This window comes from Rhipicephalus sanguineus, chromosome 2 (genome assembly GCF_013339695.2).
Source record: "Rhipicephalus sanguineus isolate Rsan-2018 chromosome 2, BIME_Rsan_1.4, whole genome shotgun sequence".
Lineage (NCBI taxonomy): Eukaryota > Metazoa > Arthropoda > Arachnida > Ixodida > Ixodidae > Rhipicephalus > Rhipicephalus sanguineus.
In genome coordinates, this window is record NC_051177.1 from 152,869,623 (window position 1) to 152,895,667 (window position 26,045).

General features: G+C 47.0%; 1 protein-coding gene across 1 annotated transcript in view; it reads right to left on the reverse strand.

The window, feature by feature from the left end:
• The window catches only part of LOC119383808 (MAM and LDL-receptor class A domain-containing protein 1-like), a 109,039-nt gene extending 106,814 nt beyond the window's left edge, over positions 1-2,225 (reverse strand). The window contains exon 1 of the mRNA XM_049412965.1: positions 2,090-2,225. Coding sequence (XP_049268922.1) covers positions 2,090-2,225 — 136 coding nt within the window. The remainder of the gene's footprint in view (positions 1-2,089) is intronic.
• Between the last annotated feature and the right edge of the window lie 23,820 nt (positions 2,226-26,045).

A 26,045-nucleotide genomic window follows, 5' to 3' on the forward strand; every position in this document is an offset into this window, starting at 1 on the left:
ATCTTCTGCTCTTTTCCGAATTCTATCATTGCACTTTGGTATCTACTGTACCTAATGATTTTTTCGTTAGCGGGCTGCATTCCGTTGTAGATGGGGCAAATGAAATTTTCCTTATTATAACGTGATAGCGTTGAAGACCTAGTTTCGCAGACATTCCGGTGTCGGCGTCTTTGGTTGTGAGGGAAAAATCAGCGTTGTTCATGAGCGAAAATTCGAGGTAGATTCAAATAAAGAAGCAAAAAACCTTGTGTTCAAGTGACACCGGGGATTCGAACCTGTGACCCCTCGCTCCATGGAGCGATTCCTTTAGCCGCTCGGCCTCCACGCATACATCCTCTAGCACACTAACGGCGAGCTATTTATATTCACGATTTACAGTATGTGGTACGCACATCTCGGAAGTGCTTCGGCGTGGCAGAAGCTGTACTGTCAGCCGCGAGATGGCGCAAAGTGCCCACGGGCGCGCTCGCCCCGCCGTGGTTCGTCGCGCCTCATGCATAGATATAGGAGGAGGAGGGCGTCCGCTCTTTGGCTTTCCTTGCGTCACGGTTTGTTTAGGTGTTCACCAAGCAGCAAAGTCAGGCTAGCGATTAGGAAGGCGATATGAACATGGTCCATTTACGCTACCGCGTTGTGTTCTTGAAAGCGAAGCTCAAGTGTTCAAGAGAGGCAATGACAGCTGTGATAGCCGTCAAGAAAAGTTAGCGAAACACGCTATTTTTAGGCACGTCGACGCCAACCTCTGCTTGCAAGCATTTCGGTGCGCTCCTAGAGACCACACTCCCAATGTTGATATATGCAGTTATTCGTGTGTTGTTTCAGTGAACTGCCATGCAAATAAATCTTGCAATATACATTAAGAGTTTTAGTGGTACGCATCAGGGAGGTGACAGCATCGTTCATCGAGAAAGAAACTTTTACACAGCATACCATTCATTTTAACATCGCATGCTATTTTTGTGGCGGGCCCATAATACCGTAGTGTAACTGCAAGCTAATGTCGCAAGACATGAAGAACGACCGGAAGTTCAAATGAACAGCAAGGCATCAGTAGTTAAAACTGGACAGCTGGTCATTCTCACCCGACTTGGTTTCGTGCTCGTTTTTTAGCAATAGGCATGAACCAATAAGTGAAGCAGCAGGCTTCTTAAACATATCGCTGTACACTCTGCCGAAAAAAAAAAAAAACTTTTTTTTCTGACTGGTAAGTTGAGCACGAAACGTGCATGCTACCGCAATAACAATTTTACTTTGTAGGAATGCATAAATATCTATATGCAGGGCATGGAGAAGCCCCAATCGATGGCAAATCATTACATTCATACGGTAAAAGGGCGCCTTCACACTTGACGTTCAGGTAACAATTCAATTGCGTACTTATATTTGGCCTGGAAAGCACCTTTGGCATTGGTAACGCTCAGATGATGCAGAGCAGTCATGCACACGAAATATTTTGTAGAAGTTGCGACACGACAAGTAAGGATGATGAGCAAGATGCCACTGGGAGCTTTCAGAATATGGCCACGTGTGTTTCTTATTATCATTTTTGCTGTATTCGGTTTTCGCCCAAGAAGACTGTCAGCAATGCCCAGCGCAAACCGGGCCTCATTGTTCGAGATGCTTCGCGATTATTGTACATCGTTTTATTAAGATTGCGCGCCAGACGCGAACACTCGAGCTTATTCTAGAGCTTGCGCGACAACCAGCGATAACGCTGGGATATTCGACGGCACATGTGTAAATGCCGACGCCCTTCACCGCTTGTCAGTTTTATCGACGGCTGCCGCTCTGTTCTCCTCTATCAGTGTACGGTGTGTATCGCTGTAGTCTGACTTTCCATTTCGCGGCCACAAGTTCGGCCAAATAAAGAGTTTCATCTTCGATAAGCCGACTGCCGCCTTCGTCGACGTCACGACCCCGTGACAATACTGCACACACACGCCCGAAGAATTCGGGACCTGAAAAGCTCTTCGACATTCGCCATTGCTTCATGTACGCAGCCATCCATCGCGATGAACATGACGGTTCGTTGGTGGTCGGTTGTCAAAGGCACGCAAGCTTTACTACACAGCCCTGACTGACAACTTACCAGAAGGTGTGTTCGTGCTGTAGTCGGGAGTTATAATCGTGTGATTTTCGTCTTGAAGCAGCCATTCACTGAATTTTCCGTGTCCCAGGTTGTAACCGCAGGTGTCACCCCAGTCGAAGTCGCAGGATCCATCCATTGGCTCTGAAGTGTTTTACAAGAATTTGGCTACGAGACTGAGAAATGAGTATGGTGATCTATTTATGCGCGTTTATTGCACCGTCTATTCGATAAACCTAAAATTGTGCCCGTGGGTACATGAATTCAAGAGAGCAGTCTTGTTTAAATTTTTTTTTCGAATGAGAGACCGTTTAGCTGGTATTCAATTGATACGCTGTGGCACACAGCCACAAGGACCACTACTTGCTAGTTTTTTAAAGCCTCAAGAAACGTCCATACGAAGCAGCAGTTGTAAGGAGACTGGAGTTGCAGAAGAGATATTACTCCAGAAAGAACAGGAGAGAAAATTTCTTTTTACAAATTCGTCCACTTTAAAGGCCTCGATGTGACTTCTCGCTGAGAAAAGAACGAGCAAATGTCGCTGGGTAAGCTTTCATATTTATCGAAGCTGTATACTTAGGGATTGTACAGACACCTGCGTTTAAACAATGTAGGAAAAGCCCTAACGTTTTTAGGCGGTGCCGCTGGCATGGGCAACCGTGCAAGAATTCATTTTTGCTAATGGTGACTGCAGATAAAAATGTCTCTCACCTATTTATTCTTATGCACTAAGAAAAAAGTAAAAGCATGACGCGACTCTTCTATGACCACTCGTAGAATGAATAGACAAACAAAACCTGCACTAAATCTGCATGATGCTTCGCGATATGAGGTAAAGGCTGAAACATATCGTATTTCCACCAGTGATCGCTCTGCGCGTGCGGTTCACTTGAATATCGAGGGGTGTCAACTTTGAGGAAGACACTAAAGTGAAACGGTGAGCCACTTTAAATTGACAAACCCTTCTACAAAGAGTCTTCTGTCGCTAATTTCACCATCAATTTCCTATTTATGAAACAAAAACTGATAGTCAAAATATACTTAATAAGATCTTGTTGTTGGGCGGATTGGTGAGTACGTAACATTTTGATTTTTGCGCCAAGAAAGACAAACACACGAGAGAGGACAGGACAATGTCTTCTCTTTATCTGTTCATTTTTCTTAGCGCGAAAATCACGATGTGATGCTCAAACTTTCCTTTATTCGCAGATCCACTTTAAAAATCTCTGCACGTGGACGCGTGACATCATGTCAGCTTGACGTCATAGATATTTAACAATCCCACAGAAGGACGTAATGCCTCATACGTAAATAACCCCCCTCTATCCTCTCCCTCTCTCCCAAACGTGTACTCCACCCTCATTCTCTGATGTCCGCCGTTCAGGTGTCAGCTGCTCGAGATAGTCAGTTACAGCGCGGTAATGATTAGTTTCTTTTTCATTTTCCTATCCCCCTTTCGGGATATATTTCCTCAAATTAAGAACAACTTAATTTTACGTGATGTCACAGAGTTTTTTTGTGTTTTTTTTTTTCATATTCTGACCACAGTGTGTGAACGAGATTTTCTGATAAACGAACCAGCCCAATCAAGCACACTGTTCAATTTTCAGAAACAGGGCGCAGTAAGTTTCTGACCCCCTAAGAAGACAACGTACCTCATTTTTACCGTGTGAGAGCTGTGCAGGCCCTAATAGACGCCGTCAAAATCCATAACGTCAAAGCGAGTTGGTGTGAGCACTTCAAAATGGCGTCGCCACCTACACATCTTCATGCGTTTTCTTTTCTTGCAAAGCTGGCATCTTCTCGCAGCAAGAGCTGTGCTTTTGTTGTTGTGAAAAAGCTGATTATGCTTTTTTTTATTTTTGCTTTTACCAGCACGCGAACGTTAGCTCGAATTCTGCTCGCATGGTTACCTTGAGGCTTTAACCATCTCTGGAAACCCCATAATTGTCGGCTTGAGATGTCACTCACCCATTATCGCATGCGAAAGTTGTTCGGCTTTGTAATTTTCTGTTCGCGTTAAAATTGCCGGCGACTGTACGTCAAGGGAATGTAGATGAAGTACAGAACCAGCAGATTTCTCACTTAAACTGAGCTCTGCGTTTAAAACAGCAAACCTCAATATGCATATGCATACATGCGTAGTTTCTTGTGCATCGTTTCCATTTAGCATCTCGTTTTACTTTTTCAACAAAGAACAGGCGATCCTACGTAAGTGTCCACTTACCAGTGCACACTTTGTCATCCAAGCTCAAATCGTCAACGGCGAAAACTCCTCTTTCAGCAGGTGACAACGTATTGTAGCCGATGATAATCTGTTATTGATGAGAAAAACGAAAAAACAATCACCACAGTTACCCGATCATTCACTATGATATATTTAGGATATCACAACTTGCCATATTTGACGCCATTTGCTAGATTCAAGTATTTGCGACGTTTGTTCGGTCGATAAATATCATAAAATATAAGTGGCGAAGACGGCAAGAGTACTTTACAGCGGTCATCTTTTGTCATTGGAATTAAAAGTGCGAAAAGATTGCAAGAAATTAGCGTAAAAAGTGTTTAGAATGCGCAGAAAGGTTAAGAAGAAAGTATTAAGGTGTGTCCCCATGATGTATCTGGTATCCGCCGAGTACAAACGTCTGCTGTCTTTCTACAAGAAACATATGTTACTACATACCCTACTCGTCACCAACAACACTGAATCATTCCACTGACCCACCGCGGTGGTCTATAGTACATAGTTTCGTGTAATATTTAGTAGAGGGAACCCTAGCGCTTATGGGAATTCGGAGCCTAGCTTCGTGTTGCGGCCACGCCAACTGCGTTTGAAGTTTTGGCGATCCGTATTTGTAGCAATGTAGCAATAGTAGTAGTAGTAACAGACTTTTATTCAGCCAAATTCATAGGCCGAGCATTTCGACCGCCTGCGCGATCAGTCGACGCTGTTCTTCTTCCCCTTCGGCGCCGATCCAGTCGAGCCAGGTGGTGATGGAAAGGAAAGGGGGAGGATAAGAGCTGGATTGCTGAGCAGTTGGGCAGTAGAAAAGGCAGTGTGACAGGTCTGCATATGTAGATGGGCAATTGGGACAGCAGGGGTCCGATCTATATTTATAAAGAAAATGGCCACAGAAACTGCCAGCGCTCGATAGCGACGCACACCACTCTGTGCATTGCAGGCGTCGCGAGCCAAGCGAAACGCCGACATCCCCGTTACGCCAAGCGAAGAGAGGGGGAGTGGTTCATAAAAGAAGAACGAAGAAGAAATGAAAAGGGAGCCGCAGTTCTCGTACCAGCCCTGAATACGCACGAGCTCCAACCGAGGAGCCAGCGCGCGTGACGGAGGAAGAAAGCTAGGCTAGAGGCCAGTGGGTCTTCATATCGACAGACTCGGCGTTCGCTCTCTTTCGTCCTCGTTCGCTCTATCGGTTACGCCGACGCCAGCCAACGGTGACGCCGCTCAACGTAGGAGCGGGCGCCTAATAGGTGCGCTCTAATAACGCCACGCCTGCACAGACCATGCGGCACAGTCAGGGAAAGCTGGAGGAGCGGCCTTTTTAGAGTTCGCTTTGATTAGGATGTCCAGTTTTGTGTTTAATACTAAGGTGAAAAATCCTTTTGTCATGTGCACAGGTATGCAGTCCTTCAGATGTAAGTGGTAAGGATAGAAATTTAGGACACTAATATTACTATAGCAAAGCACAATAGCGATAACTTATATAGCATATCAACGCTTTGAGTAAAATTCTTTTGTTCGGTCTAGCCGCTGTATGTAAAGTATTGGCTTACTAGAATCATGCGGAATTTTTCCAGCGATAACTCGTTGTCTAAAACTGGTTGACATGAAGTAAAGAGAAAGTAACATGCGTTACTCTATCATGCCATATGTAATGGCAAGATGAAATGGCAAGGGCTCTATTCCATAATTAAAATTGCTCAGCGCGAAAGTGGACACTATTAGGAGTTCCTGCGGTTCACCGTCATGATGGCACCAGAATCATTTATCGAGGCTGTAACAATAGCTAACGGAAGATGCGTCAGTAAACCTTCAATATTCCCATCCGATAGAGAACTGGTTTACCTGGATTCATCGGCAGGTGATGCACCGCCTTAGTTTTTTTAAGGTACAGCTGTACTTTTATACTTCTATTCTTGGTTTTTTTTTGTTCTAGAGTAGAGTCGGGATGTACGAGACGGGCACGTCTTTACTGTAACAACGCCTATACTTTATTCTGTATGCTAGAGAGAGGAATGTAGAGCAAGTGTCCACACATCACCGGAAGTGGCAAGAGTGAAAGAGAGGAAGGAGAAACTGAGAGGAAAGCAGCACGTTGTTTGGAATGCTAGTAAAGGAAGACAGAGAAGGGAAGACGTAGTCCGGCAGCGACACGAGAAATATTTTTTAAAGACGATAGTCTTTCTTGGGACACTTACACGGAGAAATTTTGGTCTGTCTTTCTGTCTTTCTGTTTGTCGGCACGTCACTCGATTCAGCCACTCGGCCAAAGTTGAACCACTTGCCCAAGCGCCAGCCATCTTGAACGGCTGACTAGGTTCATACTTGTGTACATTGTCGATCAAAAAGCAAACAATACGCATATCTGAGGCGCAAAATCACTAGGCAAGTATTAGGTGGTGTGTTTCTTTGATAGAAAATGTATACATGCGTAATTCTAAAGACCCTAGTTTCTTAAGCTGCGCTGAAAATGCGACTGCGCTGAAACTTGCCTTCCTCCGTGCCCTCTGCACGAGCTCATTGTAGTGTTTCGGTTTCAGTTCTGTATTGCACTGTACGAATGCCATGGGGCGCCGCTCTGGCATTACTGTTTTACCCAGGCGACGTGTAAATACAAGTGTGTGGAGAGTACTCTTTGAGTGCGGGCGTTTCTTCTGCTTCAGCGCTTCGCGCGAAACCGCGTGTTTGGGCTGGCTGGCGTCCCCGCCGGTCGTGTTGGTCACCGCCGGTCTTCGCCTGCTGCTGCGCCGGGACTACCAGCCCGCAACACAGCACTCATGTTTCCCGACGTATTGCCAGATGGCGTCCATATCTCACGCAGCGCCTCTTCTATCGTTTTTAGACGACATTTGCAGCGAAGCACGCAGATACACGGCCAATTTTTATAACCGTGGCGGTGGGTGACGCTCACCGCGCCGCTACACTAGCATGAAAACATTGTTCTTATCTCGTGCGTAGGCTATATATTTCTGTGCTGTTGTAATAAACTTCAATCGGAAGCCTGTGCTTGTCCTCATCTCACCTGTGTTGCTGTGTCTACTTTCGCGTTGAACCACTTTTAATTATAGGTAGCATAGAACACTAACGCGTCCTTTTCTTTTTTAAATGCGGAGCATCTCTTAGTCACACCTGCGGCGTCGGCCGCCGTCCACACCCCCACTGCGCTGCTCGGCTCGTCTCGTGTCGGCAGCAAGCCTCTCCTCTCCCTCCCTCGCATGCTCGGCTCGCCTCGTGCCGGCAGCGGGCCTCTCCTCTCCCTCCCTCCCTCCCACCCTGTTCTCCGTCCCTCCCTCCTCTCGATCGAACGCGGGCGGTGTATATAAGCGGCGGAGAGCGCGTTCGGAATTCAGTCAAGGGCGTCTTTAGTTGGCTTTCGCTTGACTTGACGATTTGCTTCATTCGAGTAGTTGCGATGGAGGCAACAATACCTTGAATCAGCGTCCCTCCACTCGTTGAAGGCAACGTTACCCCACCCTCACCGTCGTCGGCGTCAACAGCAAGCAACGCAGAAGACAAGGCTGCGAAGAGACGAGAATACGACACTGAACGCAAGCGTTTGAAGCGAGATGCGGACCCGGAACTTCGTGCACGAGAAGCTGCTGCGAGACGGCAACGACGGGCTGCGGATCCTTCACTCGGGGAACGAGAAGCAGCTGCGAAACGGCAACGACAGGCTGTGGATCCTGAACATCGTGCTCGAGAAGCAGCAACCGTTCGTGAACGTCGAGCAGCGAATCCATCACTCGGGCAGCGCGACGCTTCTGTGAAACCCAATTCCGCAACATTCACGCGATACCCCCACCACTCTGCGACGCATTTACTCGAGTTCCCTCCGTGGGAAGATGCGGGCGACATTTTTTGGCGGGATGCTTGTTCTCAGTAACGTCTAAACAACGCTGCTTATTTGACAATTCATAACGTCCCGCGCAAAAAGTGCAAAGGTGTACCCACCTCGAAATCGCCGGTGCGCTTCTCCGAGTACCGTACACGATGCCAGCGCCCACTGTTGTCCAGTTGCGATTTGTGAAATAATTTTGTTTTGCGCGACTTCGGCACACGCAGCGAACAGGGTCGCCGTAGCTTCAGTGCCCGAGAGGTGGTACCATCCGGTGAAGCAGAAAGGCCCCTTTGCGCTTCGGGTCAATGTGGCCTCCCGATTTGAGACTCCTGGCGGTGCTGTCGCGTAACCGCTCCAGCCCTCCGCTGCACCAATCATTACCAGACAGCGAAGCAAAAAGAATAGGACTATTAATTATGGTCACGGTGATGGTGACCAGAAATTTGTGTGGGAAAGATATGGCGCTTGATTATGGAGAGCCTTAGTATGCTTCACACACGCACACACACACACACACACATACACACACACACATACACATACACACACACACACACACACACACCACACATATATATATATATATATATATATATATATATATATATATATATATATATATATATATATATATATATATATATATATATGAGAACTAACACACAAGTATGTCAAGGAAAGTATAGGGGATATTATTTGTAGTAATTGGGATATAAATCTGAAGAAAGTAAAGTGGCCGAAAAGATAACTTGCCGCCGGCAGGGTAGAGCATTGGACGCGTTATTCGAAGGTCGCAGGTTCGGTCCCTGCCGGTGGCAAGCTGTCTTTTCGTCCACTTTACTTTCTTCACATTTTATCCTAATTACTACAAAAATATCCCCTATACTTTCCTTGACATTATTGCCTGTTAGTTCTAATTAATATTGTGTCTAACAAAGAAAAACGAGCCCTTGAAAAGGCATCTTATTTCCTTCACATATATCTATATATATATATACAGTCAGTAGCAGTATTTTCGCTGAACCCGAGAAAATATTTGCAAAAGAAGATACACACGCTTCAAGACAAAAAAAGACATTATAATTTCTTACCTGACGCAGAGGTCCGTTGAGGATCGCAACGTTAAATAACTATATATATTTATTTTCCCTCAGCGTCAGATATCGTAGGACGACTCGTGTCACCATTAACACCAGTAACCTAAGATTCACTATTAACTTTTCATTAGTGGACGACAGGTCGCTGGGTCACATGAGAAAAATAATTTCTGCAAAGAGGCCATTGCCCCTGTCAGGTTTTCAAAATGTGGACGCTGGTAATTTTAGCAAAGTGATGAAATTAGAACAATTTCGCGATCGAAGGCGAAACTGAAGCGCGCAACTGCCATATGCTTCCGAGACGCCCAAAATGAATGTCCTTCGCACACACGAAGCGACTTCGCTTCGGCTGTGCGCGCACAGCGCTTGGGGCTATGGCATGCATCGTGCACGTATACGTCGACGAGTTAAGAAATAACACCACTGCAGTCGTCGTGAATGTAGACATCCTTGGGGTCGTCTTCAACTTGCACTGATTTGGACTTGCGTTTTCCCTTCGCCGGTGAATTTGGTCGAATTTAATTACGCCGCAATTACCACAGCCCGCTTTTTCGATATCTCAAAGCAGTGGTCGGCTCTTCGCAGGAACGACCTCAATTCCCCCACATCCCACCGCCTGCCTCCACTAATTAAAAAGTTAATTCATAGATGTTTCTTTATTTCTGCCGTAATTGATGTCTCTAGCCATCTCAAAATGTATGCCGCTAGAGAAAAAGTAATTACTGAGCGTCAAGCAGATATACGATTTTTCTTATTATTTTGGATTTTAGGAGATTTCGTAAGTATAAAAATATCTGGGTCTTTACGTCCCCAAACCACAATATGATTATCAGAGATGCCGTAGTGAAGGGCTCCGGATATTTTGACCATCTGGTGTTCCTTAACGTGCACTGACATCGCACTGTACACGGGCCTCTATCATTTCGCCTCCATCGAAATGCGACCGCTGCGGCCGGGATCGAACCCGTTCAGAAGCCGAGCACCGTAACTATTGTACCACCGCGGCGGACCGGAAGTGTATTTTGAGACATCCTCTATGCATGTGACAACTTTTCTTGTGAATGGCATAACTCGCTAGGTACATTCATTTGGTGTGCACTTGGCAAAAAGGATTCGGCGGTGGCGAGGGGGCAAGGGGTGCGAAAATTCACGTTCTGCTAGTCGCTTTTTTTCCGCGGACGCGGTATTGTTCTGCGGATCGGTATGTCCGCGGCCGCGACTCTCCAGGTCATAGCCATGCACAGCTTGGCTGTAAATAATGTGATAGCGGTATAATGTGGCATAGCTGATTAATAATAATGAATTACCACATGCAGTCTATCAGAAAGAGGTGTAATCGTATTTACCAGAAGACATATCCCAACAAGAGCCCATTAAGGTCAGATTAGAGTGTAAGCTGCCCGATAGCTCAGGGAAACCAGCGAGTACCACTGACAATGGTGCAAATTGTCGTGACGACGTTACAATTGTTTCACGGCAGGTGAAGCGGTCATTTGACCCCAGTCCATTTAGTTCTCGGATCGAGATTAAAACGGAAACACCAATATGTCAAAGGCCGTTACTAAACACGATACACGATAGGACACGAGAATTTCAGAGTGAGCATTCATTCGTACGGACAGAAGTGGCTTAATTGTACAACTTGCTAATACTTACCACTCTGTTTAGTATGGTCGTAGCTTGGTCCGATTTGCATAGATGCCACCTTGAAAGCCTGAAAACACGCGCTTTGGCTGCAGTTCGAAGATACCCATTCGGGACAGATGTCATTCTCAAAGGTACAAGTGTCTGGAAAATTGAGAAAGAGAGAGAGTTACTGCTAGGGGAAAACGAGAGGGAGGAGGAAGAAAGATATACAGAGACGAGGAGGTTAGCCAGTTCTGAGACTCACCGTCTACCCTGGGCTGGGGAAAGTGGGTAAGATAAATACGAGATACGAGAAAAGATCTGTTACCAAAAAATTAAAACAAAAGAAAAATAGACAGGAAAAAAAAGGGACACTGTTTGAAGACTATCTCAAAGACCAGTTGTCCGCAAAATTGCAGCAATGGTTTCAAAGCCATCTGTTTCTGAGGATAATCTCATCAGGGCCCCAGGACCCACACCCCGGAAATGCTGCACTCTAATTCAAGTTACTTGGATTTAGTGGGCCAGCGGTGTAACGTATCGTTGTAGGAGGCAAATGCTGGTCAATTGCTGTGTGAGCCCGTATGAGAATTCTGCAATGTGTGCCGTACTGGACGCGGGGAGCAGGGGAGGGGGAGGCGTGGTTAGAGCCGGCAAACTTTGTTAAAACCCGTCACCACGTTTATGTGTAAGTGCACCTCTACCTCTTTGTTTAATTACTCGTTCAATTGGTTCTCTTTTCCAATTGTGACTGTCTATAAATACCTTGAAGATATAAATATCTTCAGACCGATTATGTCGTGGGGCAGGCGTGTTGATTATACCCGATACACCACTAAGAACGATAGGGTACCTAAATCGTACATTGCGTGAAGCCTCGTACACTGGGCGAAATATGACGACGACTATTTATGACTGACCCCTTCTAATTGATGGACAGCTTTAATCCACCCGCTTATATAGTGAATCACATGGTGTAACGTGTGATGAGATTCTTCGCTTTTGCCACACAATAGTACATCTGTTAAAGTGACACCTCACCCCGCATGTCGCCTGTATAGGGTCATTTTCTAAGGCAGTTTCGAACAATCGTATGGCTCTGCAACGATAATTGACAACCACCTAGAATACTCGGATTCTATTCAGGCTCAATACTGTCTCTCTCTACAGCACTGCTGTCACGCCTGCTCTTTGTCAGGTTCGCGATATAGACAAGAAACTATGAAGTCTGAACGCGCTCGCTTCGTCATCTTCTGCTTCACTCCCCGAACACGTGCGCCCGGCGCGCGCTCTCCTGCTGAGGCGTATTGTCCGACGTGGTATGCAGTAACACGGATGAGTGAGAGAACCAGTGCAGATAGAGAAAGAAAGAGAGAGAATGAGAAGAAATAGATAGAAAGAGGAAGACTGAAATAGAGAGAGAGAGAGAAACAGGAAAAAAGAGGAAAAAGAAAGAGAGGAATAAATTCTTATATAACAGAGAGGAAATCATTCTTATATAACAGAAGCTCTAAGAAGATAACTGCAAGAAAGTGCACAACACGTCATTGTCTTCTTAGCGCTTCTAATATACAGGGTGTTTCAAGAAATGTGTCCAACCTTCTCGAAAAATCAGGGAAATGCGATATTTGCTCGGGGCTTTTAGAATTGCTTTCTGTGTAGCGGCAGGAATCTTAAGGTTGTTAAGGACATCATTTAGGACAGTAATTAAGAAAGTTACATTAATTAACTTTTTAATTCGTGGAGTTAGGTGATTGTGTCAAATGGGAGAATTGAAGTTCTTCATGCGAGGAAGCCATCCGAGCTTTGACATTTCGAAAAAGCGTCATCTAGTAATTGTTGTGGCGTAATGAAATTCAACGAAATGCAACGGCTTTCAACAGCGAAAGCCATCGAATTTGGTTGAATTTCATTACTTCGTAATTATTACTAGAGGCCGCTTTTTCGAAATCTCAATGTTGGGATTGGTTTCTGGCACGAAGAACTTCAATTCCCCAATTTGACATAGTCACCTAACTCCACTAATTAAAAAGTTAATTAATTTAACTTTCTTAATTACTGTCTCAAGCAATGTCTCCAAACATCTTAAGACGCCTAGCGCTACAGAAAAAGTCATTCACTCATTTTGGACGTCTCAGAAGAATATGGCAGTTGCGTTCTTCCATGTTTCTCTTCAGGTTTCGCATTGAATTTGGTTGAATTTCATCACCTCGTAATTATTACTAGATACTACTTTTTCGAAATCTCAAAGTTGCGTTGGGTTTCTGGCATGAAGAACTTCAATTCTCCCATTTGACACAACCACCTAACTCCACTAATTAAAAAGTTAATTTAACTTTTTTAATTACAGTCCCAAATAATTTGTGTAACCATCTTAAAATCCCTGTCACTACAGAAAAACCAATTCTGAAGGCAGCAATCAAATATCGCATTTTCCTGATTTTTTGAGAAGGTTGGACACATTTCTTGAAACACCCTGTACAAGAATGAACCACTACCAACTAGCTCACGTTTCCGTTTTGCTTCAAGAAAGAAACAGACACAAGAAGACATAGAAAACACAGATATCAAGACAGAAAAAGAAACAAAGGAACAAAGAAATAGAAAAAAAGAAATGGAGAGATAGAGAGAGAAAGAAAAAGCAAAAACTAGAGCGAGAGAGAAAAAAGACAGGGAACAAAAATAGAAAAGGATAGAGAGAGGAACTAATACATAGAGAGAGAAAGAAGGAGATAGAAAGAAACAGAGACGCCCAATCGAGCGCGATCGATACCCAGCCAACACGCGCAATTTACAATGTGATCATCACGTCACCACTTCCTGCATCGGGGAGTGAATGCACATGTGCATTGTGAAGCCAGGACGAGCCGAGGGCCGACCAGCTCTGCTGTGTCCCAGCCATGCGCTACTCAATGCAATTTGCGCAATTATTTTTTATTGTGCCCGATACTTGTGATGGACACCGGCGCCGACCGACGACATCGACACCGTAATTGGCTGTTGTGAGCTCATGACGGCTCTACGCTGCAAGAGTAGACTTCACAGCTGCCAGCCAGCATAGGTAGATAATCTCAGTCCAGGGAAGTTCTGCGGTTCCGCCGTTAGGAGCGACTGGCGCTCGAATAATTCGCAGTTTCTTAAATTATAATGGGGCAATATAATAAAGCTCAATACAGAACAATATCTGGCCGGCAAGCTGTAGACTGCCCGATGGCGATTGAGTGAATTTCCCCTGTTAATACTGTTTAAGCCAGGGTGTCGGAACAAAATGTTTTGCGTTTCGGTTTTAGTTTCGTTCCACCGCAAAACGTCCTGTTCCGTTTCAGTTCCGGAACGAAAAAAAATGTTGCGTAGCGGTTCGTAACGGTTTTTTATGCAAAAAAATGAAGTTAAGGTAATCATAAACACATTAAATTTGTGATGCAGTTACTTGCCCTCCTCTTAAGAAAGTGGGACAAGGGTAAAGCACGTTTTTCAGAGGAGCGGAAGTAACTGTACCACGGATTCCTACCAACTAGCACAAACCAGTATTAATTTCAAAGTCGTAGTAATAATTTTCTCAAAACAAAAATACGAATTTTTTAGTGGGCTAAATGCTTTGTGTCAAGGGAGTGAGCACGATCTCAGAAGCAGCACACCATTGAGTGTACTCTATGATGTGCGAGACCGCTGTTCTCATAGAAAGATAACCAGGCCTGTGCGGAATACGCAGCACAGTCAAGGCGAAAGCTGGAAGAGCGGACTTTGTAGACATGGGCGTCCGGAAGCGGGTGCAAGGGGGGACGGATAATATTTAGGATAATATTTAATTTAGGATAATATTTTTCTATCCAGTTGCGATAAGGTACACAGCTTGATTAGCACACTCAGTTCCTGGCCTTCAGGTTTACCATTCAATTTCGCGCGTTACAAACTACTGACTAATCTTGCCTGTCATGTCACGGCAGTGAAAGAAAGGCTGCCAGTGCTGAATGCCCCCCCCCCCCACTTGCGTATGCACCCCCCTGCAAAAAGTTCTGCGGACGCCCTTGTTTGTGGATCCCATTGTAGAGTCTCTTGGGGCAACTAATACAAGTACACATGCAAGGTACCCACTGCGCTATAAATCATCGCAATTTTTCTGAAGTAGGGAAGTTCCCACGATGCCATTTTTCTTCATTCTTTGGAGAATAGCGGTAACCGCTACACATCTGTAAGGCATTATGTGCACTTTGTGCTGTGGCTGATGATGATGAAGAATTATGGCTGAGCACATTGCAGTGGGTAGGAAGCAGTGTTGCGGAATGGGCGCCTCCATTACATTCAAATTCCATTCAGGGGAATTAGAACTTGCCGCAGTTCCATTTCTTTCAATTCCTCGGAATGAAAAGGCTTAGCCTATTCGCATTCTGGGAATGGCCGGACAGTTCAATTCCATTCCTATAATTCCTCAACGTAGGAAAGGCTTCTTGATATAGTTTTAAAGAGTTAAGAATGAACGCTCCATCAAGCTGATGTCATCAGATGCATCAAGAACTGCAAAAGTACGCAAAACACGTTACCAAGCTCGAGGATAGCAGCTTGGTGACATATCTCGTGCTGTACAACTACCTTACTAATTCCCGTGGGGGCAGTTCTCCCGCTATACCTATAGTATTTGCATGGTCAGCATGTTTGAACAAATGGTGGTGGTTTAATATTGTTTAGGCTTAAATGTGTTTATGCTAAAATGACGACATAGCGTATTTTTATGTTGACGAAAGTTGTATTCAAGAAGGGCAAGCAGTTTTTCCACACGTATAGAGCAGTCGTGAGTATGGAGAAAAACTAAGATTTGGTTAATGGGGAACAAAACCCTCTAGATCTGCTGGTATTAGTTAGAACAGTGCACCGCTCGGGCACCTTGTGTCTTTGCACTGAATACGGAACACTGGGCCGCACTGCTCGTCTGCACTCACGCTTGTCAAGCGCGCATATCAAGCATGGATGGGGTGAGGAGAACTTTCTGTGTTCGCCTGTGCGCAGGTATGCAATGTCTTCCTTGTCGCAAAAGGTTATTTACGTGTGTCAGGTACAAAACTACTCGTGAGATAAAGATCAGGCAGTGCATAGAGTATTCGCCACTTTCGTGTGGGGGTATCAATGGGAACCAACGCGCAGGGATAATTCATTTCTCTCTTCAGTATCTGCTGGGATAATGCATTTCTTTGTACACTAACTTATACCTCGGTTTGTTGTAGGCGTGTTGCTTGTAAATGTACCGTGCTTTTAATCTGCCAATCGATTTTGAAAACACTGCTTCATTGTTAATTTCGAGGCTCTGACTTACTAATGTTTGAAGTTTGAAAAGCAGGGCGTAGACAAAAACGTACTCTATTTTTGGAAAAAGGCTTAATTCCGTTCCCATTCCATTCCCCGCGAAAGGCGCTCTATTTCATTCCCATTTCATTCCTCCAAGCGTTGTCCCCATTCCATTCCGGGGTCGCGAAATGTGGAATGATTCCGGAGTCATTCCAATTCCGGTGGGGCAACTCCGCAACACTGGTGGCGAGCATTAAGCTATAGACTTTGCACTATTCGCATTATGCGATGACTCGTTGTTGTTTCACTCTTCTGTCACGCTATATTACATATGTTAACACGATTCTTTGCCCGACATGACGCCCATATAGAGTATTATTGCGAAGGAGTTACAAGCACCAGCATGGCACTGTGGTGGAAGACCCGACTGCCACGCAGAGCGCGCAGGTTAAAATCCCATCCGATCCTAGAACTTTGTTTCTCATTTAATTTTTTATTTCATGCGATAGCGGTCACGGACACCGGCGGCGGACAAATATGGCACCAAAATCAGATATTGTGATTTCATAACAGCTTTCGCTGTAACAAACTTCAGTGCCGACAATGCCCTCTCCACATTGTCCTGCGTGACATGCGAGCAAAAGTCCACTTGCGTTAATCTAAACATCTTTGGTTGCCACTGTTTTCATTTTTCGCACAATTTCAACGTATCTTTGCTTTGGAATTCCTGCCTGAGGTACACGCTCATACTGTACCCTGAAATATGCTCACATTGCATGAGTTCAGTTGTTCCGGATTGCAATGTTTTCTCGCGAACCGAAAAACAATTGAAAAAAAAATTTGGTTTCACTCCGGAATGAAATGAGAGATAACGTTTCTGTTACGCTTTCGTTCCGGTCAAAAATATCGTTTTTTTCGTTTTTCGTTTTCGGTTTTCGTTCGATTTCGACACACTCGTTTAAGCTTTGCACCTGCGTTAAGCTATTCGTCCCGCCGTTGCGCGTGTGTGTGTGCATAACTTTATTTAGCTCCTGCAGGTTTCCGTGCTGAGTTGCCGCCTAGGAGCCCTGCCGAGAGACCGCGTCTCTCAGCGGCGTCCTTGGCCTGCTGGATCGCCTAGCGTAGGTGGTCTGAGCTGAGCAGCGCGGCCCGCCAACGCGCCCGAAGGTTCTCATCGGAAGACACGTCCCTTGTTTTTGGAATAATTGCTGAACACTCCCAGTGAATATGCGCCAGGCTGACCCTATTAGTGCAGTACTTGCACGAGTTCGTTGTATAAAAATCAGAGTAAATGTGATTCATAATGACAGGGTTAGTGTAGGTGCCTGTTTGTAGGTGCCGCCACTGAACGGACTGGGCCCGGTTGATTTTGAGGTGAGGCGGGCGTCATTCCCGTCGCTGTATTTTGTAGTGTTGGGTATTATAACGTAAGCCCTCGACCGGAACGTAAGCCCTCGACCTGCGTAGTGCGCCACGTCGTTAAGCTTGTCCTCTGTGTGGTCGAAGGGTGCGTGGGCGGGAAACCAGACGATGTGCGCATTTTGTTCGTCAGAGAGAGTTTTGCCTTTAGTAATGACTTGAAATGCCACGGGAGAGATCCAACCGTTCGCAAAATTTTGTAGGAACGTTTTGAGTCACTGATAATATATTCAGCTACGGTGTGGGCTATGGCCAGCGCGACAGCTGCGTGCTCCGCCATTTCGGCTTGCCTTGTGTGGATCGAAGCATTGTTGATGCATTTGTGCGTATTGTCAACATCCGCAATAGCAAAACAGCGACAGTCTATATAGCACACTGCATCGACAAAGACCGCCTCCTCGTTGCGTCTAAAATTCTGGAGCAAAGCACTGGATCTATTGATTCTTCTGGCTTTGTTGTGTTCTGGACTCATGTTCTGTGGCAATGCCGGTGTTATGAATTTAGTGTCGACGCTGTGGCGTACCAACTCGCTCGTGGGCGGGGGGGTCTGGCGTCGCTCACTCTGTCCGCCGTACATATATATATATATATATATATATATATATATATATATATATATATATATATATATTGTGATGAAGAAGAAGTGCACCCTGAAGAGCTAGCTACACAGTCGTATCGTCAGCGCTACACAGGAGCGGCTCGTGCTGAACGTTGTTGCTGTTTGCGCTGGCTAGGCTTACGGTTCTACACTGTCATATTACAGTTTCTCTTGTCCACGCCGTGTCTCAGCTCTTTATTATAATTGGTGGAGGTTGCTAGGTCTTCTGACAATCCTGGAGTTGCGCAACCGGACTCTACCTGCCGCCATGACCACCGAAACTCACACAAGCCCGCCGCTACCTGCTCCGCAGGCCACCGCATGCTCCGGCGCGGTTCGTCAGCGGGACCCTCCAATATTCAGCGGCACTGATGACCACGACGTCGACGACTGGCTGTCTACCTATGAACTTGTGAGTGTCCTCAACAAATGGGACGACGCCATGAAACTGGCCACTGTCGGTATTTACCTCGCCGGCATTGCTCACTTGTGGCTTCGGAACCATCAATCCGACGTTCCCACCTGGACCGCGTTCAAGGCTAAGTTCAGCGAAGTCTTCGGCCGTCCTGCTGTCCGCAAGCTTCGCGCGGAACAGCGCCTGCAGTCGCGCTCTCAACAACCTGGCGAGACCTTTACCAGCTATATTGAGGACGTCATCGACCTGTGCAAACGCGTCGATGCGACCATGGCCGAGGCGGACAGAATCAAGCACATCTTGAAGGGCATCGACGAGGACGCATTCCAGATGCTGATTTCGAAGGGCCCGGGTACTGTCGCCCAAGTCATTGAGCTGTGCCAAAGCTATGACGAGCTCCGCCGGCAACGCCTCGTCACCCGCCGCCCTGTCCAACATCAGGAATCGTTGTCCGGCTTAACTCCCTCGCAAGATCCCGTACTTCTCTCGCAGATTCATGCTTTTGTGCGCGAGGAAGTTGCTCGCCAGCTCTCACTAATCCCCAACCTGCCGGAGCGAAGTACGCCGCTCAACCCCGCACTACAACGCCTCATACAAGACCAAGTGTCTGAGGTTCTTCCACCAGAGCTGCCGCCACCAGTCACCGCACCGTTGACGTACGCCGAAGCAGCAGCACGACCACAGACGTTCCGCGTGCCGCCTCCGTTGTCTACTCCTGCTTACGCCACGATGCCGCCACGACCTCCGGTCCATCGGGTCGCCAATCCTTGGCGCACAGCCGACAATCGACCAATCTGCTTTTCATGCGGTGTACCCGGACACGTTGCACGCCTGTGCCGCCGCCGGCCACTACATTCACGTGACGACCCCCGCGCACCTGATTACAGCCACACGTTCTCCTACGCTTCAGACCGCGAGTTGCCCCTTCCACGACCAAGCCTTCGACCAGCTTCTGACCGTCGTTCTCCTTCTCCTCGTCGTCGCTCGCTCTCCCCGATGCGTCGACGTCCATCTGCAACCGACACGGAAAACTAAATGGCGCAGTTCCTGAGGCAAGAACTGCGTCATCGTCGCAAAGTACAAGCCCTCTTCTTCCGCCGCCGAATGTTATTAATGCCGTTCTCGAAGGTGTATCTGTTCTTGCTCTCATCGATACGGGTGCCGCAATATCTGTCATAACCGAAAAATTGTGCCGCTCAATCCGAAAAGTGACGACCCCCTTCTACGGTCCGTCTCTTCTCACTGCCACAGCACAGCCCGTCCAGCCTGTTGCGGCGTGTACTGCCAGACTCATCATTGAAGAAGTACCCTACACAGTCGAGTTCGTCGTACTTCCGCACTGTTCTCACGATATTATTTTAGGTTGGGATTTTCTGTCCCGTCACCAAGCCGTCATCGATTGCGCCCGTGCAGAAGTCGCCTTCTCATCTCTTGCCGATGCTTTACCTGCTGGCGATCACCTTTCCTGCGCGAAGTTGGTCATCACCCACGACACCCAGATCCATCCGCACGCTACTGTCTTGGCACCTGTGTCATGTTCCGCTGCCTCCGAAGGTATCGCGCTCTTCACGCCTTCCGCTGCTTTCGTTCATCGCCACCTCTCACCGCTCCCAACCGCTCTGCTTACCCTTCAAGGTGGTACGACCGACGTCCCTGTGGGCAATCCATTCCCATTCCCGATTACATTGCTTCGAGGTGAATGTATCGGCACAATGGAGCCTTGCAAAACCATCACGTGCGTTCCTGATGGTTCATCAGAGGTCAACGCCCTCTTCTGTAGTCCCTTAACTGGCGCATCGGCCGGTGACGTTTTCAGCCATGTCATCGACGACGATCTAAACCCGCAGCAACGCCGTGGCCTTCTATGCCTCCTTGACAAATTTCGCCCAGCTTTCGACAGCCACAGCACTTGTCTAGGCCGAACATCAACTGTATGCCACCGGATCGACACAGGTTCTCACCCACCACTACGGCAGCGAGCGTACCGTGTGTCATCGACTGAACGCCGCGTCATTGATGAACAAGTAGGTGACATGCTAAAGCGCGGCGTCGTTCAACCGTCAGACAGTCCGTGGGCATCACCAGTTGTTTTAGTTAAAAAGAAGGATGGCACGATACGCTTTTGCGTAGATTATCGTCGTCTAAACAAGATAACGCGAAAGGATGTTTATCCTTTGCCCCGGATAGACGACGCCCTAGACTGTTTGCAAGGTGCAGAGTTCTTTTCCTCCCTCGATCTCCGCTCTGGTTATTGGCAAGTACCTATGGATACAGATGATCGGCCAAAAACCGCATTTATCACACCGGATGGCTTATACGAATTTAATGTGATGCCATTCGGCCTTTGCAATGCGCCTGCGACATTTGAGCGCATGATGGACACTATTCTACGAGGCCTCAAATGGAACACATGCTTGTGCTACCTGGATGATGTGGTGGTATTTGCGCCTGACTTCCCAACGCACCTTCGTCGCTTGGAGCAGGTTTTACGATGTCTCGCTGAAGCTGGCCTTCAACTAAACTTAAAGAAATGTCACTTTGGGGCACGCAAGCTGACCATTCTCGGACATGTCGTATCGAAAGATGGCGTACTCCCTGATTCCGCTAAGCTACGTGCCGTTAAAGAGTTCCCGAGGCCTGCGTCTTTAAAAGAGTTGCGCAGTTTCATCGGCCTTTGTTCATACTTTCGCCGATTCATTCGCAATTTCGCCTCGATTATGGCACCTTTGACAGACCTGCTTCAAGGAGACCCCAATCTGTCCGCGTGGTCCCCGGCTTGCGATCATGCGTTTGCGACGCTACGTCAGCTACTGACCACACCACCCATACTGCGTCATTTCGATCCAAGTGCTCCCACAGAAATCCACACGGATGCTAGCGGTGTCGGTCTTGGAGCAGTCCTCGCCCAACGAAAGCCCGGCTACCAAGACTATGTTGTTGCGTACGCGAGTCGCACACTAACAAGAGCTGAAGCAAATTATTCAGTAACTGAAAAAGAATGCCTAGCGATCATCTGGGCCATTACAAAATTTCGGCCTTACCTGTACGGTCGACCCTTCGATGTCGTTACCGATCATCACGCACTTTGCTGGTTGTCCTCCCTCAAAGATCCCTCCGGCCGCTTGGCAAGATGGGCTTTGCGGCTCCAAGAGTACGACATCCGGGTTATCTACCGCTCAGGCCAGAAGCATGCCGATGCCGACGCTCTTTCGCGTTCGCCTGTTTCCACTGACATCGCGAGTGTCTCCATTCTGGACAACTTATGTTCGCCATTAGGATCCATCGACATGGCTTTGGAGCAACGCAACGATTCGTGGATTGCGTCTTTGATGGATTACCTATCTGACGCGCTCGCACGCCCGCCATCTCGAGCACTACGCCGACAAGCCTCTCACTTCGCCATCCGTGATGGCATCCTTTATCGCCGCAACTACCAATCTGACGGCCGCAAATGGCTACTTGTCATACCCAGGCAACTCCGCGCCAGCATATGTGCTGCTTTTCATGCCGATCCACAGTGCGCACACGCTGGTCTGTTTAAGACCTATGCCAGACTACGTCTCCGGTTTTACTGGCGCGGCATGTACACATTCGTACAAAAGTACATTCGATCTTGCACAGAGTGCCAACGCCGCAAGGCCGATCCTTGCGGCTCTTCTGGACCAATGCAGCCGTTGCCGTGCCCAATGCGACCATTTGACCGGGTTGGAATAGACCTTTACGGTCCTCTACCATACACATCCGCCGGAAATCGCTGGGTTATTGTGGCGATAGACCACCTCACGAGATATGCAGAAACAGCCGCTCTGCCAGCCGCAACGGCACGTGACGTTGCGTCTTTCCTGCTTCAACGCTTTGTTCTACGTCATGGCGCTCCTCGTGAACTCCTGAGCGACCGAGGGCGCGTCTTTCTCGCGGATGTTATTCAAGAACTTCTCGCTGAATGTCATGTGATTCACCGCTGTACTACCGCATATCACCCTCAAACAAACGGCTTGACCGAGCGTTTCAACCGAACTCTTGGAGACATGATTTCTATGTATGTCGCCTCTAACCACACCAACTGGGACCTTATTCTTCCCTACGTCACGTACGCCTACAATACGTCACTCCAGGCGACGACCGGCTTTTCTCCCTTCTTTTTACTCTATGGCCGAGAACCATCGTCTCCGATCGACACCATTCTTCCCTACCGACCCGACTCCTCAGAGGGCACACCAGTTTCCGAAGCTGCTCGATATGCAGAAGAATGTCGGCAACTAGCCCGCTCCCTTACAACTCAGGAACAGGGGCTACAGAAATTTCGACACGACGACGGACGGCCCCACAATCAATTTTCGCCTAACTCTCTTGTTTGGCTCTGGGTGCCTCCCACTCCTGCGCCAGGTAACTCCTCGAAGTTTGTTAGCCGGTACCATGGACCCTACCGCGTGCTACAGCAAACTTCTCCCGTTAACTACATCATCGAACCCCTCACGCCCACTACGGACCTGCGTCGCCGAGGCCGCGAAACTGTTCACGTGGATCGCCTCAAGCCGTATCACGAACCCCTTGTTCTTACGACACCTTAGAACGCCTACTGGGCTCCGTCTTCAGCGAGGGGGAAAATGTGATGAAGAAGAAGTGCACCCTGAAGAGCTAGCTACACAGTCGTATCGTCAGCGCTACACAGGAGCGGCTCGTGCTGAACGTTGTTGCTGTTTGCGCTGGCTAGGCTTACGGTTCTACGCTGTCATATTACAGTTTCTCTTGTCCACGCCGTGTCTCAGCTCTTTATTATAATATATATATATATATTCTACTTTTGAACGTTGGACACCATGAAGTCACGACACACAGAATCCACATACGTATACAAAAAATGGTGAGAGGCTTGTGTCTTCTTTGTTTCGGTGGGCCAGACAATAATAGAACGAAAATGACTAAGAGAGAATGAAAGCTGGAACACTTTCTTTCTATTATTTCTTTTTATTTTTACCTTCTTTCTTTCTTTTTGTCTATATATATTTGATTTGAGGTGATTTTTATATTCATAGAGTTGACCAGATGACTTGCTTTTCAAAACTGTTTGCTTTAAATCAAGCAAGAATGTGCACAAACAGATTGCGCAGGCTGGGCGGCCCTATACCGCGACAACACAGCAGTGTTCAAGAACATTTTGGAAATATTACCATGAAGTTTAAGAAATGCCGCCACATTTAACCTGTTCTTCATCTGAGCATTGGATCTGCAAACTTCAGAGTCTCAGTTTGGCGTTGAAAATACGACGAGTATGAAGAACCTGCTATGACTCTATAGTCGGGTACAACTTTAGAAGGCAGCGACATTTTCCCCTCCAAGGTGAATGCGCACGAGCCTCCATCAATAGGCGCGCACTTCAGGTGACGTCATGAGCCGGACGGCCGGTGACGCCGCCGACGGAGGGACTTTTCTTTAGTCGCAGAGGCAATTGGCTGCTGCGCCCCGATCATCTGGGCGAGGCCTCTTCTGTCTTCTGAAGTTGTACCTGTCTATAGTACCTTAAATTCTCACTTACTAAAGAAAACATGTGGCTGACAAAGCAAGGTAATTCGCAGAAGTCTTCAGGATAAGCCGTGTGCCAATTTCTTTACTGTTTGAGCGCTCTAATACAAAGTCTTTCTAAAGAAGAAGCTCAAGTGCAGTTGATTAATACTTAAGGAGACCACATTGAGCTGGTTGTGTATAGTTATAAGATTATAAATGAGTGGGATTTTATATAATCGGTGTCGTTCCTTGCCCTCCTACTTTTCCCAGCTTGGGTGGGGGATGGACGGAATCCTCCGCTCCGGTTCCTCCAAGTAAACAGCCTACGTGAAGTGTGTAAGCTGAAATTTTCCTTAAAAAATGTGGGCGATTATAACGTTAAACTACCCCGCACTGTTTCCTTTTGTATAGGTCGTTAGCTGTTACCGATTGGTCGAAATTTTCGGGGTTATGGTCAGAGCACCTGCTCGTAAAACCACGCAACGTGACGCGTAAGTGATCCATCGCGTAATTACCACTTACGCATGACTGCGTAAAAAATAAATAATAATGAACTGTTTTCAGTATGGCGCATTCTTTGTCATTGGTTCTTCGCTATTCGTCAAAAATTTTCAATGTGCCATAAAATCGCCTCCTTGTTACGCGACGTCACAAGTCTGCGAAAACTCGCGGCTTAAAATGAAGTGTGCACAATAAGCAGCACATTACTTTACAAACAATAACCCATTTTTTCGGATTAGCCAGACAGCGTCTCTTCCTGAACGTAATTTAAGAAGCCTGCCCACCAATGACATTGGCAGCGGCTGCTTATAGCAGCGTTCAAGATGGATTCATATGTGTATAATAGATACTTTCAGTGGTAGTATAACGATGTAGAGCTGTTTTTGCGCGTGTACAACTCTCTGTGAACTCATCGTTGCTAACAAAGAGGTAGAGAGAGAAATAAACATTATTAGGAACAGACACAATCCTTTGCAGGTTGGCAGCCTTCTTAGTCCAGAAAACCGTGGACGCTGATCATCTCCCTGTTGAGGTATATCAAGTAACGGGGTAAACTTGAAAGCTGGGCTTCTCAATGTGCTCGAGCCCACTGCCTTGTTACAAGCCGCCACGATCGCTGCAGGCTACCATGTGATAAGCCAAATGAAGCAGGCTAATTGGAGACTGAAGTGGGAATCTATCTTAGCTGTCATGGCTAGGCACAACTAAAATACTGGACACTTCTGCACACTCAACTCATAGCAGCTTGGATATGGAGAAATGGCGATGCTATTCGTTTTCAAAGAATGAAGCTGAATTTCCTGAAAAAGGAGAGCGTTTGATCGGTCTATAAAACGTTTACTGGTTCCCGCCCATATTTGCGTCGCCGATTACTTAAATTTCAGGCCAGGCAGAGCAAAATAAAATCATGACAGATTGCTGTAATGTTGCTGCTGAGCGACAGCCTCTTCTGCAATGCTCGAGAGCAAGGCGCGCAAGCGTGAAATAGGTAGGCTGCACCACAGGTAGCCTACAGCACGTGGTCATGACACACAGAGGACAGTCGTCATAGCAGAATCGTAGGACAAATTTTATTACATAATTAGGTTATTGCTGCGTTCAAGTAAAACTTTGCCTGACTTGTTAGTTTCCCAGTCTGCAGCCGACAATAGCCACGGTCGAATATGGGGGGGCGCCGCCCCCCTAACATTTCTCAATGGGGGGGCTAGAGCCCCCTTGCCCCCCCCCGGTAGATACGCCTATGTGTCGACGTCCCGTGGTGTGCCGTGTTTGATACCGTGCTGTGTGTGATAGGAATTTTCGAGACTGTCGAGAATGTGGCGGCCTGTTTTGTTATTGGTCGAACGCTCGTACCGCGAGATTTGTTGCGTTTTTATCATTTCGTCAAGCGTGTTACGTAGGCCTAGTGTAGAAGGTGTTCCGTGTTGGTATTCTGCCG